The following is a 17,357-nucleotide window of genomic DNA, read 5'->3' on the forward strand; positions in this document are numbered from 1 at the left end:
TATGTGATGGCACATTTTAAATGAGTGAGTTGTATGGTATATGAATTATATCTCACAAAAGCTGTTACCAAAAGACTTCATTGTGCATAACAATCACCTAGAGTCCTTGTTAAAAATCCAGTCCTGTGCCCTGCCCTGGGGATTCTGTTTAAGTAGGTTCTGTTGGGCCCAGGAATCTGTACTTCTAGCAAACACCCAGGTGATTCTGATACAGGTGATAGCAGGATCACACTTGGAGAAACACTGTTTAGACTATATTAAAACTAAATTTAACTCCATGAAATTTATCGATGTCAAGCAGTGAGCTAGATGCCTGGAACTAGTAAGGAATAAGGAGCAGCATATAAGATCAAGGAGGTCACAGACCAGAGGAGAGACATGTAAACAAGTAATTATGTTCAGTGTAAGAGCCTGAATAGAGATCTTGCCTAACCGGTGTAGGAGGACTGAGTAATTCTGCCTAGAAAGGCAAAAATACTTTGGAGAAGAAGCAATATTGTCAATCACTAAACAAACAGATATAGTTGGGATTTGGGCAAAAATCTATAAACATCTCAAGGCAATAGCTCTGGAAAGATGGAGCCACGAAGATTTGTTTTAGAGTATTGACATTGAAATAGTAGAGTCTTCATAATTCAGTTCATTAATTCACTCATAAAACACCAAATTCTTCATATTTATAGTAACAGAGCAAGAATTACTGTTAATAGTGTCCTTGGGCTTCCCCTTCTGTTGGAGTTGGAAACACATTGTAACAGTTACTCCACTGTAACATATTTTTAATTGATCTGTATAGTTAAACCTATTTACCTAAGATATAGTCACTGTTGAAAGATATTTTATAACTATAATTGGCTGAAGGGGATGAAAGTGCTGTGTGTTACAACTGGTCTCTCTCTCTCTCTCTCTCTCTCTCCCCCTCCACCCCCACCCCCGACTCTCTCTCTCAGGACTTTTCATCTGAAATTTACCAAACATAAGTAATTAGGTCATATACATATATTGCAAGTATTATACTTAACCACCTAATCTCAGAAGGATTTGGAAATTATTAGGACTATTTTAAAGTTCAGCCTTCTCTGTTTCCTGCCAGATGCTATCAGACAACTGCTTCACAGTCCTGTGTCAGCTTTTCCATTCCCAGAACTGGGTGGGTCACTTGAACCAGGGCACCTGTGCTGACAACTGATGTTGCAAATGACAGATTTTCTGTTGAAAATGTCTATAGCCTGAATACCCCACCCACGCCCTGTTGCACAGAATATAACCTAGTAAATATAGCTTGGACAAGCCACATCATTGGCTGGAAAATCATCAGAAAAGACTGGAATGAATATGAAAAGCTGCTCTTTATGGTTTATTTTAGACTGTAATATGGGGTAAATTTGAAACATTACATAAAATAACAATCTTAAAATGATTAATATTTTAAATATTATAATTATTTTTATTGTTTTAACCTACAATAAACTCTCAAGTTTAAAAGCTTCCAGCTTGTACATATTAGTGAGTTTGTATAATTTGGAGGATGTTTTGCAGCAGAAATATGGATGGCCAAATTAAATTGTAGCTTTTTTTCTAAAGACAGTGTCACCCTGGCTCAGAACATTCTTAAGTGGTAGATTAAAGTGCTTAGGTCAAGTTTATATCAAATTGCTTTACAATATAAACAAATATTTGTGATAAAAATTTATCTATGTCCTAAACACAAGAGCAATGGGAAAAAACTGATCATATATCAATGTGAAATTATTTGTATAACAAAGAAGTATAACAAGAAATTTTATGTATATTTTTTCCATGCAGCCAATTTATTTATACAACTACAAAACAATATAAATCAAATTTTAAAACCCTATTTACTCTGACGATCATTTTATATTTAAAAATTTAAAGTCTAGTAATGTTTCCTACTTACATTATGTTTTCCGTTTCACTATATAAAGTGCCTAGAGCAGAGTAAATATGCAAATAAGTGAACCACTCATTAAAGCAACAAGTTGTGTGACTCAGCAAAATACTGGAGTTTAGACTTGATTTCCTATCCTGGCAAAAACATTTACAATTTATGGCAAGCTACTTAATCTTTCTGTGCCATCCTTTCTTTGTCCCTAAAAATAGTAATAGTAATACTACCCTGTAAGGCTATTGAAAGAATCAAATAAATATATGAAAAATGGCTAGGAAAGTTCCAACTAATAGTAAACCCTCAGCTAATGTTAGTTTCTCCTTTCCTTCTCCACCTAACTGAATCCATCATTAACCCCAGAAACAATTCCAGAAAATAAGAACACTAACCTTGGAGAGAAACGTTTACAGTTTCAAAAACAGTACTGAAGAGCCCTGTTTTCTCTTATAATGTTCACATGCATGTTAAAAAGTGAATTTCACATAATCTATCACTGCATTGCCAAATTCAGCACTGTCCACTAAAACTCTCTACAATGATGGAAATATTCTGTATCTCCAGTGTGATAGCCATTAGCTGCATGTGGCAATGAGCACTTGAAGCATAGCTAGTGCACTCAAGGAACTGACTTTTAAATTTTATTACATTTTAATTAACTTAAATTTATCTACATGTGGCTAGTGGCTACCATAATGGACAATGCAGGCCTAGAGTCTTCTCTCTCTTCCAACAAATTTGAAAATGATTCCCAATCACCTTGAAGGTGTGGCCAGTCCCTGCTTTCCTTCCATTTCCCGCTTACCTTAAATTCATCTCTGAAAACTATCCTATTCCTCTCATTCCTGCCTTTTGCCCATCACTGGGAGTGATACACTTTTCCTTCATCTAATAGCTTCTTTTCTGACTTCAAACCTTAAACACATTTCCTCCTGGAGAGGAAATCTTCAACCCAGTATAAACTTTGACAAAATCTGATATGATTCCAATCAAAATATCAGGATCCAGGTACCATTTTTTCTGTTAAAAAGAAGACTTAATATTGCCAGAGGGTATTTTAAAGAGATCAAAGTGGGGAAATTTCATGTGTTCTATACACCAAAACTTTATGTGTTCAATAATTTGTTGAGAGGAAAAAAGAAACAAGAAGGAGGGAAGAAGGTAGAGGAGAGGAAGGGGAAGAAGGGAGGGAGGAAGGGAGGAAAGGGATCTAAGGAGGAAGGGAGGGGAAAAAGGAATGAAAGAGGAAGAAAGCAAAGGAAGGAAAGAAGGAAATACTGAATAAAAAGGGAAGAGCAGAAGACAGGGAGGAAAAGTGATCAGTGCTCAATGTAATATTTGTAATTATTATTGATACTGCCCAGATGAATCATAAATGTTATGCTAAGCATTTAACATATAATTCAGAAATACCAATTCTGAAAAAAGTTATCATAGTGAATTTGACTAATATGTAGACTTAAAATGCCTCACATGAATAAACTTATAACAATAAAGATAAAAATAATAACTGATGATGACAAAATTTTGTTTTTTTAATCCTTGACATTTTTATTAGACTAAACAACACTAAAAAGGCTTTGGTTGGAACCAAATTTATTTTCCCCTACTCCATCATATGTTGTATTCTTGTTTTTGTTTTAATATTTGGAAATCTCTGAATACTTGGAAATACTATAAATTACCAGTTTTCAACATAAGCTTAATTAAGCTTGACAGGACACCTGCTTCTAAGCAATTTTCGGGTTGAGTTCCCAGTAAATCATATATAACGTAGGCATTATAAAAACTGAAGGAAGTGGGCCTCTTTTCAAGTCTGAGTGGTTTAGGGCGTTTGTGGAAACTTTTAATAATCAGTGGATACTGAAAAGTAATGGAAGTTTTCCTGTCCCCTTTGCTATGAAAAGAAAGAAATTTTAAAAAAGCATTGTTTTAACTCTTTCTAATCGAAATTAATTCTGATGTTAAACACTCTCTGAGCCACATACCAAGTAGAAATCACAAAGGATACAAATGTTAAGTAGAGACAGCCCTTGCTCTCAAGGGGCTCATCACAAACCACTGAGGGCAAGCAAACATTTAAGCACTTAAAATACAAGATGTTAAATACTAAAATAAAACTCAGGCAGCCTGAGCAAAGAAGGGAATGCCTAATTCCACCAGGAAGACAAGGGAGGGCTTCCGAAAGGAGGTATTTCTTGAACTGAGCTCTGAAAAATGAGGAATACTTTACCATGCAGAGACGGCAGGGAAACAATACATGCAAAAGCATAGAATCTGCAAGAACGTGGAGTATTTGAGAGATTCCCTGGGCCCATATGACTAGAGCATGTACATGTAGAAAAGTGATTATTGATGAGGCTGTGGGAAAAGATAAAGACTTGTTGGACCCACTAAGGAGATTTCATCCCCTAGATCTGCACTGTCCAGTAGAGCAGCCACTAGCCACATATGGCTAAGGAAATTTAAATGAATTAAAATTAAATAAAATTAAAACTTTAACTCCTCAGTTTGTACTAGCCACATTTCAATTGCTCAATAGCCAACATGGCTAGTGGTCACAATTTTGGGCAACACAGATAAGGAACATTTCCATTATCACAGAAAGTTCTATTGGGCAGTGCTGCTCTGGACTGTCAAATTGTCAATAAGTATTCATAATAAAATGAATGCAGTGGACAAATAAGTTTATAAATAATACCTTCTTGGAAATTCACAGAGTATATTAGCATAATATAGACCCTGAGAAATTCTGCAGTGGAAAGATTGTTGTTCAAGTTTGTTGAATTCAGTGTTGTCCATATTTATTTGATTACTGAACCCCCTTTTTAACGATGATCTAATTTACAAGTTATATTACCTAATTCTATATGTTATAAAAGAAATGATTTACAGATAACTGTTTGGGAAATACTGCTGTGGACAATTAGGAACCATGGATGGCATTTAGGCAAGGGAATGATGTGATCAGATTTCATTTTACAAAGACCGCCTTGCCAGCTATGAGAAGGATGGATGGGTAAAGAACAAGACTGAAGGCAGTTAGACCAGATGGGATGCTCACGTCCTAGCCTAAGAAGAAAGCCTTGGGAAGAGGGAGGCAAGATAAATCCTAGCAAGTTTCAGGAAATCGAACGGACAGAACATGAATATGGAGGGTCAAGTCCAACTAGTTTTCAAACATGGACTCAGGAGCTGTGGTAGCACACCCAACAAAGAATAACACAGGGCTATCAGGAGCACATGATCATGTGAAGTTTCACAAAGCTGTAGTATATCCAGAAGGAAATGAAAAATTTTTTCTAACGTGGTCTATAAGTGAGGAGAGTAGTCTGGTGTAAGATATATATTGGGGAGTCTCCAGGATATGGGTACAAAATCATGGGGATGAATCAATCACCCAAAAGGGCAGTGTCAAGTGAGCATAGAAGAGGGTCAAGTTGAATCCTAGAATCAGCAACATTAAAGGAGGCAGACGAGGGACTTCCCTGTCGGTCCAGTGGTTAGGACTCCACGCTTCCACTGTAGGGGGCACGGGTTCGATCCCTGGCTGGGGAACTAAGATCCCCTATGCCATGCAGCACAGCCAATAAATAAATAAACAAATAAACAAATAAACAAACTAACTAAAGGAGGCAGAAGAAATAAGCAAAAGATTGAAAAGAGACCATCGAATAGGTAGCAGGAAACCCAGAATGCTGTGACGCAGCATCCAAGGGAAGAGAAAACTCCATAAAAAGATATATGATCTACAGTTTTTTAATTCTACACAGAGGACATGAAAAAATAATACCACCATAGGCTCATTGGGTTTAGTAGCAAAAGTGTCAACAGCGGCAAGAGCAAGATCAGTGTCTGCATAAGACTAGGGTTAGGATAGATTGGAGTGTACGAAAGAAGGATTGAAGTGTAGATGAGGAGGTGGGCAAAATACACACTCAGACTTTACCTGTCCGGAGAAGAAGAGCAACAGAACAATTGCGAGAGAGGAATGCATAGAACTGACTTCTTAAAAAATGGAAGGGGCCATTTAAATCCATGCAATAGACATTTACTGAATGTCTATTACATATATAAGCACTGTGCTAGACACCAGGTCTTATACAGATCATGAAAAATCCCCATCCTGGCCTTCAAGAGGCTCAGAGTGTAACCGGGTGAAAGAAATCACAAAGGGATTATTTACGTAAATGTTGGTAAAAATCACTACCGTGGTTCACAAAGAACCTTTCAACTCTTCTTGATGGAAAGTGATTTTAGAATTTAATACTGTAATAATCTATCCGATATCAGATATTTGTGATGTCAGTGAACAAACACATTAGTAACTAAAGACAGCTTCTTCCAAGTAGTGAGAGGAGATTTGGACTGGACCAAGTGTTTGCTGTTGCGGAGAACAGAAGAGAGACTTGAGTAGGGAGATATGGTGCAAATTCCAAATGCAAAGAATAAGAAAAGGAGCATAAATGAGAAACGGGGTCAAGAATCAGAAACCCACCAAAAATGGCGTAAAGTTGAAACGCATCATCTTGGGCTTATGGACGAGATCTGTGTCAGGACAAGGGGTAAAGATGGTCTCAAATGTCCCTCAATAAACACGGATCAAGAGACAGACACACATATTTTGGAGATTAATCCTTTGTCAGTTGCTTCGTTTGCAAATATACAGCAGAAACTAACACACCACTGTAAAGCAATTATACTCCAATAAAGATGTTAAAAAAAAAAAAAGAGAGACAGCCACACCAACAAATAACATTGACACATGCCAGATGGTCAGTATATAAGTGTGCTATGTACTGGTTATTGGTGTTCTAAGAAACTTAAAAGAGTAAATCTGGTTAACACAGTCTTTCTTGTTTTCTTCATTAGATCCCCTCAGCAGAGTATGTTTAAGACCAAAAAATGTAACTAATTCTTTGAGCACCTACATTAATGCTAATTATATTAGGGTAAGTAAATCTAAATTTCTTTCTGATGAGCATGTCAATTTACTATTTGGAATTGTTAGTTTTATTTTATTTTTTTTCCTCAGAGTTGGTTACTAGCAAGTTTGTTGCTTTTTTTTTTTTTTTTTTTTTTCCCGCTTGCTTGGTCATAATCCACATTGGTAGTGGGTCATCTATAGTAAGTCTTCCTTTCCTGTCTGTCTGTGGCTATAGTGCTCCCTCTGAGGTGCTCTGGGGAGGACTGAGCTTTAGAAACCTCAGTACTGTATGCTGTGCCTGACTTGCTGGGAGAACAACCCCAAGAACTGTGGTGCTAGAATCAATAAAGCTGCAAAAGTCTGTGTTGCTTTTGGATTATCAGAGCTATTTTGTTTTGAAGATCTTTCACCTAAACTTTCAGTGCAAGGCATGAACTTCAAAGGCAACATTTTTGTCTCCTTTCTCAAACTAGGGCTACAGTGGCAAAGAGAAAGCGTTCATCGCCACGCAGGGCCCCATGATCAACACCGTGAATGATTTCTGGCAAATGGTTTGGCAGGAAGACAGTCCCGTGATAGTTATGATCACAAAACTCAAGGAAAAAAATGAGGTATGACCTTTACCCAAGTACGGAACATTGTATTTTTTCTGTTGCTATAGAAGAGAGATTGTTTAAGGAAGATTGCCATATACTTAATAACGGATTTAAGATGGAAACATTTAAGACATTTAAAGGCTAGGCCACTTTATGCTTCCAAAAAATGGTAATTGGTGTTCTATGAATGACGACTTTCTTTCAGTCAAATCAATGTACTTGGCATACACAGATCACATTTGTACCCATGTATCTCTGTAAGGAAATGAGGGGCCATGAATTATCACTCTGATTTATAGGCAGGGAAAAAAAAAATTGTTCATTTACATCCCAAGCAATTTTTGAGCACCTACTAAGTGAGATACTATTTTAGTTGCTGGCAATATATTAGTAAACAAACACAAAGATTCCTGCCCTTGGTAGATTATAACTTTCTAGTTGGGGAGATACAGACAAAAAACAACAAACATAATTTCATAAAAATATAGCATATTAGGGCTTCCCTGGTGGCGCAGTGGTTGAGAGTCCGCCTGCCGATGCAGGGGACACGGGTTTGTGTCCCGGTCCGGGAAGATCCCACATGCCGCGGAGCGGCTGGGCCCGTGAGCCATGGCCGCTGAGCCTGCGCGTCCGGAGCCTGTGCTCCGCAACGGGAGAGGCCACAGCAGTGAGAGGCACGCGTACCGCAAATAAATAAATAAATAATAAAGTTGTGTAATTCCCAAAGGGTGCTTTCCTAGGCACTGCTTACATTTCATGGCATCTTTTTTTTTTTTTGACATCTCATGGCATCTTATTGAGATAATTTCCAGTCTGATTTTAGTCAGCATTTGTGATTATTTTCTTGTCAAAATTACTATACCAGGGCCTCACCAGGACAATCAGAATTTAAGAAAACTGAACTTTGGTGAGTTATAACCTTTGATTATACTATAACCCTGCTGCTAATCAAGAAAATTCAGGCTCACAAACAGCAATTTAAAGTTTTTTAAAGTTTGTTGTTTTTTTCCATTTTTGCTGCAATAGATAAAGGATATTTTTCTGAAATTTATCCTGGAAAAACAGTACATTTTTGGGCCAGTAGATGAAGTTTTATACTACATTAACTATATGCTTACTAAATAAATGTATTTCTATGAATCTTATATGAAAGCCTGAGGTGGCATAATAAAAATAACCCCTAATATTCTCAGGTGTTTCACCCACTATCAATCTGTCAACATAATAAGCTACTGACAATCCTGCACAGTTGTTTAATATCTGTGACAATTTACCTTCAAGGTAGGAAAATATTCTTCAAGTTTTAAAGGTGTACTCTCTGTATATATACACCCATACATACATACATAGAACTTATGTAATATGGCAGACTAGATAATCTGAAAAACCAGTCATACTGGGTGAAATATGATACAGCATGCATAGCAGAGCTTGGGAGGAAAAAGGTAAATCAGTCAAAAACTGAATAAAAGGCATAAAACCAGAGAATTGCAGGTTACTTGTGTTTTAATGACAATATAAGAACTGGAGACAAAGCCTTGGGCTAGTAGGAACCAGGCCTTGGAACTGAGACTTTCCATGAAGTGAACACCTTCAAGGGCTAGGCCTTCAGTGAAAGGGTGAACCACAAAAATAAATCTACCTACCAAAATAGGATTATAAGAGGAAGTGAATCCAGCGAAGTCTGGCCTTCTCGTGGGATCAATAAAGAGGTACTCTTGAGTATTCAGAATTCAAAACCCAGGAAGCACCAAGTGTTAAGTGATTAATATACATTAGTGATTCTTTTATTTATATAAATCATTTATAAACTAGTTTATATTCATTTAAGTAATAATATAAAAACTAATACTGCATTGGTAACGCTCTTGTGGCACTTTACAAAAACAAAGGCAAAAACTTTCTGGATGCATGTACTCTCAGCATACACTACACAGAATTTCAAAAGAAAAAGCCCAGCCAAACATAAGCTCAGAAGTCAAAATTCTGAGACACACATGTAAATAAACAACATAAGTAAATAGCAGAAGAGGCAACAAATAGTGGAAATAGACCCACAAGAAATTGAAATAATAGAAACGATAAATAGAGGCTTTTTTATAATTAAGCACACAAAATATAAAATTAAAAAACTTGACAAAAGGACAAGTTACTATCAAAAAAACTAGGAAGATTTAAAACCAAACCAAAGAGTCCTAGAAATAAATATATAGAGATAGTTTTATTAGCAAGCTGGACACAGCTGAATAAGTAATTACTGGATTAAAAAATAGAACTAAGGAAATTACCTAGAAGATCAAAATGACCAAAAATATGAGAGTTTCAGACATATAGAGGACAGTATTTAGGTGTCCAATATATGTCTAATGGATATTTTAGAAGATGAAAAAGGAGAATGTAAAAAAAGAAGTAATATTTGAGGAAATAATGGCTAAAGATTTTCCAAAACTGGTGAAAGACTTGAGCTCTCAGATTTGAAAAGCACAGTAAATCCTAGGCTGGATAAGTAAAAATAAATCCACAACTAGACACATCTGTAGAACTGAAAAACACTACAGAGACTATTTTAACAACCAGAGTGACTAACAATTGGCTTCTCAATAACAAAAATCAGTAGAATAATACCCACAGAGGAATGAGAGAAAATCACAGACAACCCAGAACTCACACAGGATTTAGCAACATTTCCTAGATCTGAATAGACTGTACGACTCCTGCCCACTTTGGTTTGAATTACAATTTTCTGAATAGATTGTCACGATGTGTTTTCTCAAAGCACATTCATACCCTTATTAATTCTATTTCTTCTATTAAAAATAAAATCTTATAAAATCAACATAGAAAAAGCACTGTGATGTATGCAATTACATAAATATAAGTATGTAAATGTTTTGAAACAAGTTATATTTTCCACAGAAAACATTACTTTCTTGTTACATATTTATTAAAGATTAATACTTCGCAAAGCATATGTGAAACAATATCTCACAAGGATTAGCGAATAGGTTGTAGTAACTGTGTAAGATAAATTATAATTTTGGTGTCTTGAGCATTTCAATCCTCAAATTTTGTGATATATTTGTTTCCTTAGACAAAAAGTCAGAAATACACCAATAGTGCTTTAACTTATTCTTGAATCAGGGTTTCATCAGGACAGAAAAAGCCAAGATTGACGGTTAGTGAGAAAGAATTCCCTAGAAGTTGAGTAGGATGTGACATTTTAAAGAAGTCCAACAAAGATAGTATGAACACTTGGCAAATATGCCAAAGCCCCAACAGACAGTTATATTCTTCCCTTCTGTCCCCAAGACCAAAGTTGTGATTCTAAAAGAACTGCTGTATGAGATAAATATGTATTTCAAAGTGACACTGAGTTGATTTACTGATGATGCTCAGACATCTCCATTCTGAATGTGCAGAGGAATAGAGCCCATCTTGTTCTTTCTTTTTCAAGTGCATCATACTTGGAGTTAACCTGTTGGTACCATTCTCAGAATTCATGTTCTCCATAGGAGAGCCAAGTAGATCTGTTGAAAGCCAGAATTAAAAAAAAATAATGGCCACACGCAGTGGTTGGGAGTCCGCCTGCTGATGCAGGGGACATGGGTTCGTGCCCCGGTCCGGGAAGATCCCACATGCCACGGAGCGGCTGGGCCCGTGAGCCATGGCCGCTGAGCCTGCGCGTCTGGAGCCTGTGCTCCGCAACGGGAGAGGCCACAACAGTGAGAGGCCCGCGTACCGCAAAAAAATATAAAATAAAATAATGGCCACATAAAGAGTGATTGAGGTTTTTATTTTCTCTTTGGCTGCGTAATTCAGAAATTGAAGAGGTATTATTTTTTCTTACCATTTTTAGCCTCTTGCCTTTTTAAATGTCTGGGATATATCTTCTGGAAATATCAAAGTAAATACATTATGTTACATGTTTTCTATGTGTAATTTGCTACATGTACTTTCCCATGGCCAGTCATAATTCCAAATATTGCAGTAAAGATTTTGACTTCTGTTATTTTTGATTACCCATTAAACTAAAATAAAAATTCCTTTCCATCCAGATTCTATAAAGATGTAAATACAGTACTATGGAGGAAACTTTGATGTTTTACAGATCAAAATGATACTGAGAAGTCTGGCTCAAAAGAAATAGGCAGTAGACTTCACACTGCCAGGAAGATGCTGTTTACCAAAAATGTGCCAACTTTCAATTGTGTTAAGCGTCATTGTTTGGAACAGACAAAAATCATTTCCTCCAAAAATATGTGAAGGTGGAGTTATCTTTAGAAATTCCCAGGCTTTATATTTTCATGAACCTTTCTATTTTCTAATACATAAATAAAGGAATAAGTGAATAATTTCCAGTTCTTATTCAATAATCCCAATATTCTCATAGTTACTTTATAAAATGAGAATAAACAAAAAATTTTAAAATAGAGCTGAAGAATCAGTTATCTTCTATGGCAAGAAAGGAGAAGAGATTTTTATTGCTGGTAAATTTGATTTCTTCATTTAGATAAATCTCAAGAAGGGAATTCCTTTTGAAAGAAATAAAACATTGGAAACACAGTGTTCAAACTTTTAAGGTGAACTATTGCTTGACTAGAGAAGACACAGTGGCCAAAATCTGCAAAGCTGGAGTTAGATCAATCTAAGCAGGGCAGGAATCATTTGCATATTTCCAATTCCTCAGACTAGCTCGGACTTTCTCCTAGGAAAGAAGAGAAGTAGTATGAATGTTGGTCATAGTATACATACTGTGGAAGATATTTTCTACTGACGGCCATTTATTAAATATGCATAGTAAGCACAGTTCATACGTTAATTCTGTGCATTTTCATTCTAACTCTACAAAGCACGATTTACTATCCCTATATTATGGATGAGAAACTTGAGGCTCAGAGATTAAACCATTTGCCTACAGCCTCAAAGTAAGTGAGTGATAGAGTCCAAATTTTAGTACAGGTTTATTTGATTCCAAAGCTCATGGACTTAATCACTGCCCCAACATAATAAATGGGCCAAATAAGGGTACAAGACATTAGAAGACAAGCGACCCACTGTTGGCTTCAGGGAGCAGTAAGACACTGAATTTATCTTTCAGGAAGTGAAGGAATTACTTGGTCATTTGGCCTAACAAAATACTTCTCTCAAATATTTAACACAGCCGTATTCTTTCTTAATATTTACATCTTTCATCTGAGTTCAGCTATGTGACTTAAATACTTACAAACCCCATTTTGCCCATTGACCTATTCACACTTTGCAAGCAGTTTGACCTCAGAAAGTGAAATAAATAAATCATATTTTAAGTATTCTCTGTTTTCATTCCCTTCCTTTCTCTCTCTGATAAAATTATGGAAAGGATTTATCTTAATTACATTTCTTTGTCCATACAGCTCATATGGTGCCTTACAGTTTTTCAGTAGGGGCTGCAGAGTAAATAAGTGCACAAGGGAACATAAACCAGGCAAAGCAACAGCACACAGAGGCAGACAAGACACCACATAGCATGCATGAGTTGAGCCATTTGATGTTGTCTGGGCATAGTAGGGAGTGAAGGGAGATAGGGCTGGAATGTTAAATTTTGCTGATGAATATAGAGAATAAAAGAGTGTTCTGTATTCATTGTATATTCTGCTTTTAACATTATATTATGAGTGGTCTCCATGTCATTAGTAACTCATCAAAAACATGATTTTAAATGACTGCTAGAATTTCATTGTGTGGATGCTAAAATGTATGTAATCATTTCCTTATTAAGAGATATTTAAGTCATTTCCAATCTTTTTATCCACATCTTTGATTATTTAATTAATGTATATTTTTAGGTGTGAAATGACCTGGCTAAATGATGTGGACTTTTGAAAAAATGTGTTTTCCAGAAATATATCTAACTGTACCATTTTTTTAGCATCTGGAATTCTCCAGCTAACCTTGAAGACATTAAGTACATTCCTCTTTCTAAAACATCCAATGCTGTATTTGTGCACATTCATTCATTCATTTGACAGACATTTATCAACTATCAACCATCAAGCACCAGTGTAGGTGCTTGGATTATATCTTTATTGACAAAACAGACAAAGATCCCTCCTTTCATGGAGATACGATCTAAAAGGAGAGACACAATAAACAAGAAACAAAATTTTAAAATATTGTATACAGGTACAAAGTGTTAGGTGCTATAGGAGGTGGAGAAAACAAACATATGGTAGAGTAAGAGAGATGGAAGACAGTTTGCAATGAGATAAGGAGGTCATTTTAAAATTTATAAATGGCAGCCTATAAGAATTTTATGAATACAAAAGAAGATAAGCAATGACTTCATTAAGTCAAGTCACAGCTACTATAGATATCTTTACTTAATTAAATACATCCAAAAAAGGTGGGGTGGTTTTTTTTTGCAATATAAGTATTAATTATAACCCATGTTGACCTTAAGTTTCATTATAAAATTTGATGGGCATTCAGTTGGGAATGACTGGCTATTCAATATATAAGTAACTTATACTTAAAAATAAAGTAGACCTTTTTAAGCTGTACATATGAAGAGAAAATGAATTTTTCTGATAAAACACTCGTAATTAAATGTTAATTATTCTATGTTATATTCTAAATGAATGAAATGAAAATACATCTCAACTATTTAAAGTTAGCTAAAAAATTAGAGTTTAAGTTAGATAATCTAGAAAGTTCATCAAATATACATAGAAAGTCTAGAAACTGGGCTATTTGATCTTCCAAATAACTAATATTTATTGAGCACTAACAATATGCTTAGAAAGCAATCTGTACAATAAACATATCTGTAAATCCCACTAAAAGAGGACACTGAGACACAGGGAGGTTAAGCAACCTGCCCAAGGCCAAACGGCTAGCAACCTGACTCCCACCTCCTCCACCTTCTCACCACTATATACACCCTCCTCAAATCTTCTCCCTACTTAGGGTGGGAAGGGAGAAAGTTCCAGTCCAAGCAGTGATTGTGGCCAGAGAAAAGTGTGCGGGATTGCTTACAGTCCAGATTAAAATCTCTAACCGTTCTCTCTAGGAAAGAAAGAGGAGATGAACAAGGCATTTTGACTTGGTTTAAAGAAAAAAAAAGTGTCAAATCTGCTCATTCAAAATAGTGTACAAGGGGACCTCCCTGGTGGTCCAGGGTAAAGAATCCTCCTTACAATGCAGGGGACGTGGGTTCGATCCCTGGTCAGGGAACTAAGATCTCACATGCCGCGGGGCAACTAAGCTCATGAGCCACAACTGCTGAGCTTGCACGCCTCAACTAGAGCCCGTGTGCTGCAAACTACAGAGCCCACACACTCTGGAACCCGCATGCCACAACTAAAGAAGAGAAAACTACTGAGCTTGCAGGCCACAACTAGAGAGAAGTCCGCGCACCCCAAGGAAGTGTCAGTGCGCCGCAGCGAAAGATCACGCGTACCTCAAAGAAGATCCAGCATGCCGCAACTAAGACCCAACACGGCCCAAAATAAGCAAAACAAACAAATAAAAAAACCAAAGTAGTGGACAATTTGAAAGTGTGGATTGGAACTGTGATGGGGGAGTCATGCTCCAGTTAGAGGTCAGTCTGTGAAGTGTGGGGTGGACAAGAGGATTCACATTTTGTACCAAGAATGAAAATAAATGAGCAAAGTCCCATAATCAGAGTGTCTGTACAAACAAGGTCAGGGAGGGTAATTTGGAAGACAGTGGAGACCCGCTGACTGGTATTCAGCTGTCCTGGAGGACCAGAATTAGATATTTGGTATCTAGAGAAGCAGTCTGACCTAGCACTGCCCAGCAATGCCCAGCAGCCTAAGCTCATATCCTGAAAGACCAGGGGCTTGACAGTTATGCTACCCAAGCAATTAAGAGTAGCCAGAAATTCAGAGGCTGACAGCCCCTAAGAAAAATTACTCACCTGTCCTTTCAAACATGCTTACATTCCAAATATAACTTGGCACCTTAATTTTTAATCTTCTAGGTTCTATTCAACTGCTGTAGCCTGCTTTACTTCTAACTATAGTTAGAAGCCTTCTTATTTGACACACTTAATCCAAAAAAAAAAAAAAAATCACAGTGGAGACTCAAACACACACAAAAAACTCTAATGTTTTACTTTGCCTTAAAACAGGTACATTTGTTCATATTCAAATTTGTTCATTATTTTATTACGGCACTGTCTTTTTTTATTTTTAATATTGGCTCTCGGTCATATAGTTTGTGTAAATCATGCCCTTTATACGTCATTGAAATGTCCCATTTCAGTTTCTTTGAAATATGAGAGAACTTAGAAATATTTTTAAAGCAATATGAATGCAGAATCCTGTCTGTATTTCCAAACTTTGCCCTTTTATAATGTTCTCACCTGTGCCTGATTTGACCACAGTTTTCTTTACTGATTTACTGTTTTTCCCCAGCGAAAACCTAATTAACTTATGCAATTATTTCATAGAACAATTCTTTATTTTCTTTCCACCCTCATGTTTCATTGATTTATGTAAAGTTTCATTAAATTACTGGGCTCTAATAACAAGTACAACTGTCATTAAGAGGTTCAGATATAAATACCACTTGTTGAACATACAGCTCAGCAGATAGTGACAGACTTGCTGGACTTAGTAAGAGAGCGGACAGAGGGCATTCAGTGTTCCACGAGCATCAGCATATTTCATAGAGGGAAGGGAGGGCATTGGTTATTGCTGTAGAAAGAAGTGTTGGTTATTAGTGCTGAAATCAAAGACAGAAACTTGAATGTATAAAGTGATATTTGCTCAGAGGGTCCTAGCCCCAAGAGGATGTTCCCAGAGAACCTTATGAAAACACCTGAGCTTCAGTTTTCTCAGCTGTAAAATGATAAAAATAATAATAATAACAACAATATCTACTCTCTGTTCTACCTAACACCAATGATCGTGGAAGGGATTCAGTGATATAAGGTTGGTGAAGGTGCTTTTAATATTAAATTGCTGCACCTATGTTACTAATATTTAATTGGAACACTGAGAATTAGAGTAACTAAAACCATAATAATTTTAGACAATCTGACCCATTCTGTCTTATATGCAACTGTAACCCAAATGCAACTATCTTGTTTTTGTTTATTAAGAGCCACTTTCTATGTGATGATAGTCTTTAGCTCATAGAGCAAAATCTCTTTGATTTTAAGTGCATAGAATTTAAAAAGAAAGTAACTTAAAAATAGATTTTTTTTTCAGGCAACTAAAATACTAGCTAGACCTGTTCCTTCTTTATACACAAATAGTCCTAATGTGGTGGGGGTGAGAGGGATGGTCAAAGAAAAAAAAAAGATTATAAAAATATCTGTTTGCATTGCTTTGCATTGCGGTCTACTTTTGCTGTAAACCACTGATTATGAAAAATTGGTTGATGTCCAGAATCTTTACAGTTAGGGTTCACTAATTACTTGTTTGCACAAGAGACACATGACCTTCTGGAAACCTTTGTCCTCCAAATTATGAATTCTTGGAATTAATAGATAATTTTACTGAAAGAATCAGCCCATCTAGCAGAAGAATAGTGATGATTTGGAGTTACATTCTGCTAGATAGCGTGCTATTTCGAATTACCTACAATTAGTGTGGTTTCACAATACTATCTGTAAGAGAGCATTTTCCTTCCTTGCATTTTCCTTTTTTATATCATTGTTAGCGCCACAATAAAGAAACCCTAAAAAGCTCTTCACAAAAATAATTTGAACATGAACTTGTGCTCTTAGGAACAACTACATTTGCCGCTCTCCCTCACTTCGTATTCAAAAGCACCCACACTTATCTGGTCTCTTTTTCTACGTTCTCCTAAAAGGGGAAAAAAATGTATTCGGTATGTAGAAATAAGCTATTGTATCTCAGAAAGGAGATGGGATGCTAATTAAGGGTTGTTTGAATGAACGAGTCACATTGCATTGTCT

The 17,357-nt window shown here is 36.3% G+C and overlaps 1 protein-coding gene across 1 annotated transcript in view; it reads left to right on the forward strand.

The window, feature by feature from the left end:
• The window catches only part of PTPRR (protein tyrosine phosphatase receptor type R), a 269,501-nt gene that overhangs the window by 228,508 nt on the left and 23,636 nt on the right, over nt 1-17,357 (forward strand). The window contains exons 9-10 of the mRNA XM_081248853.1: nt 6,779-6,858; nt 7,307-7,444. Of these exons, the coding sequence (XP_081104979.1) occupies nt 6,779-6,858; nt 7,307-7,444 (218 nt within the window). The remainder of the gene's footprint in view (nt 1-6,778; nt 6,859-7,306; nt 7,445-17,357) is intronic.

Source organism: Mesoplodon bidens, assembly GCF_964165515.1.
Source record: "Mesoplodon bidens genome assembly, chromosome: 11".
Taxonomy (NCBI): Eukaryota; Metazoa; Chordata; class Mammalia; order Artiodactyla; family Ziphiidae; genus Mesoplodon; species Mesoplodon bidens.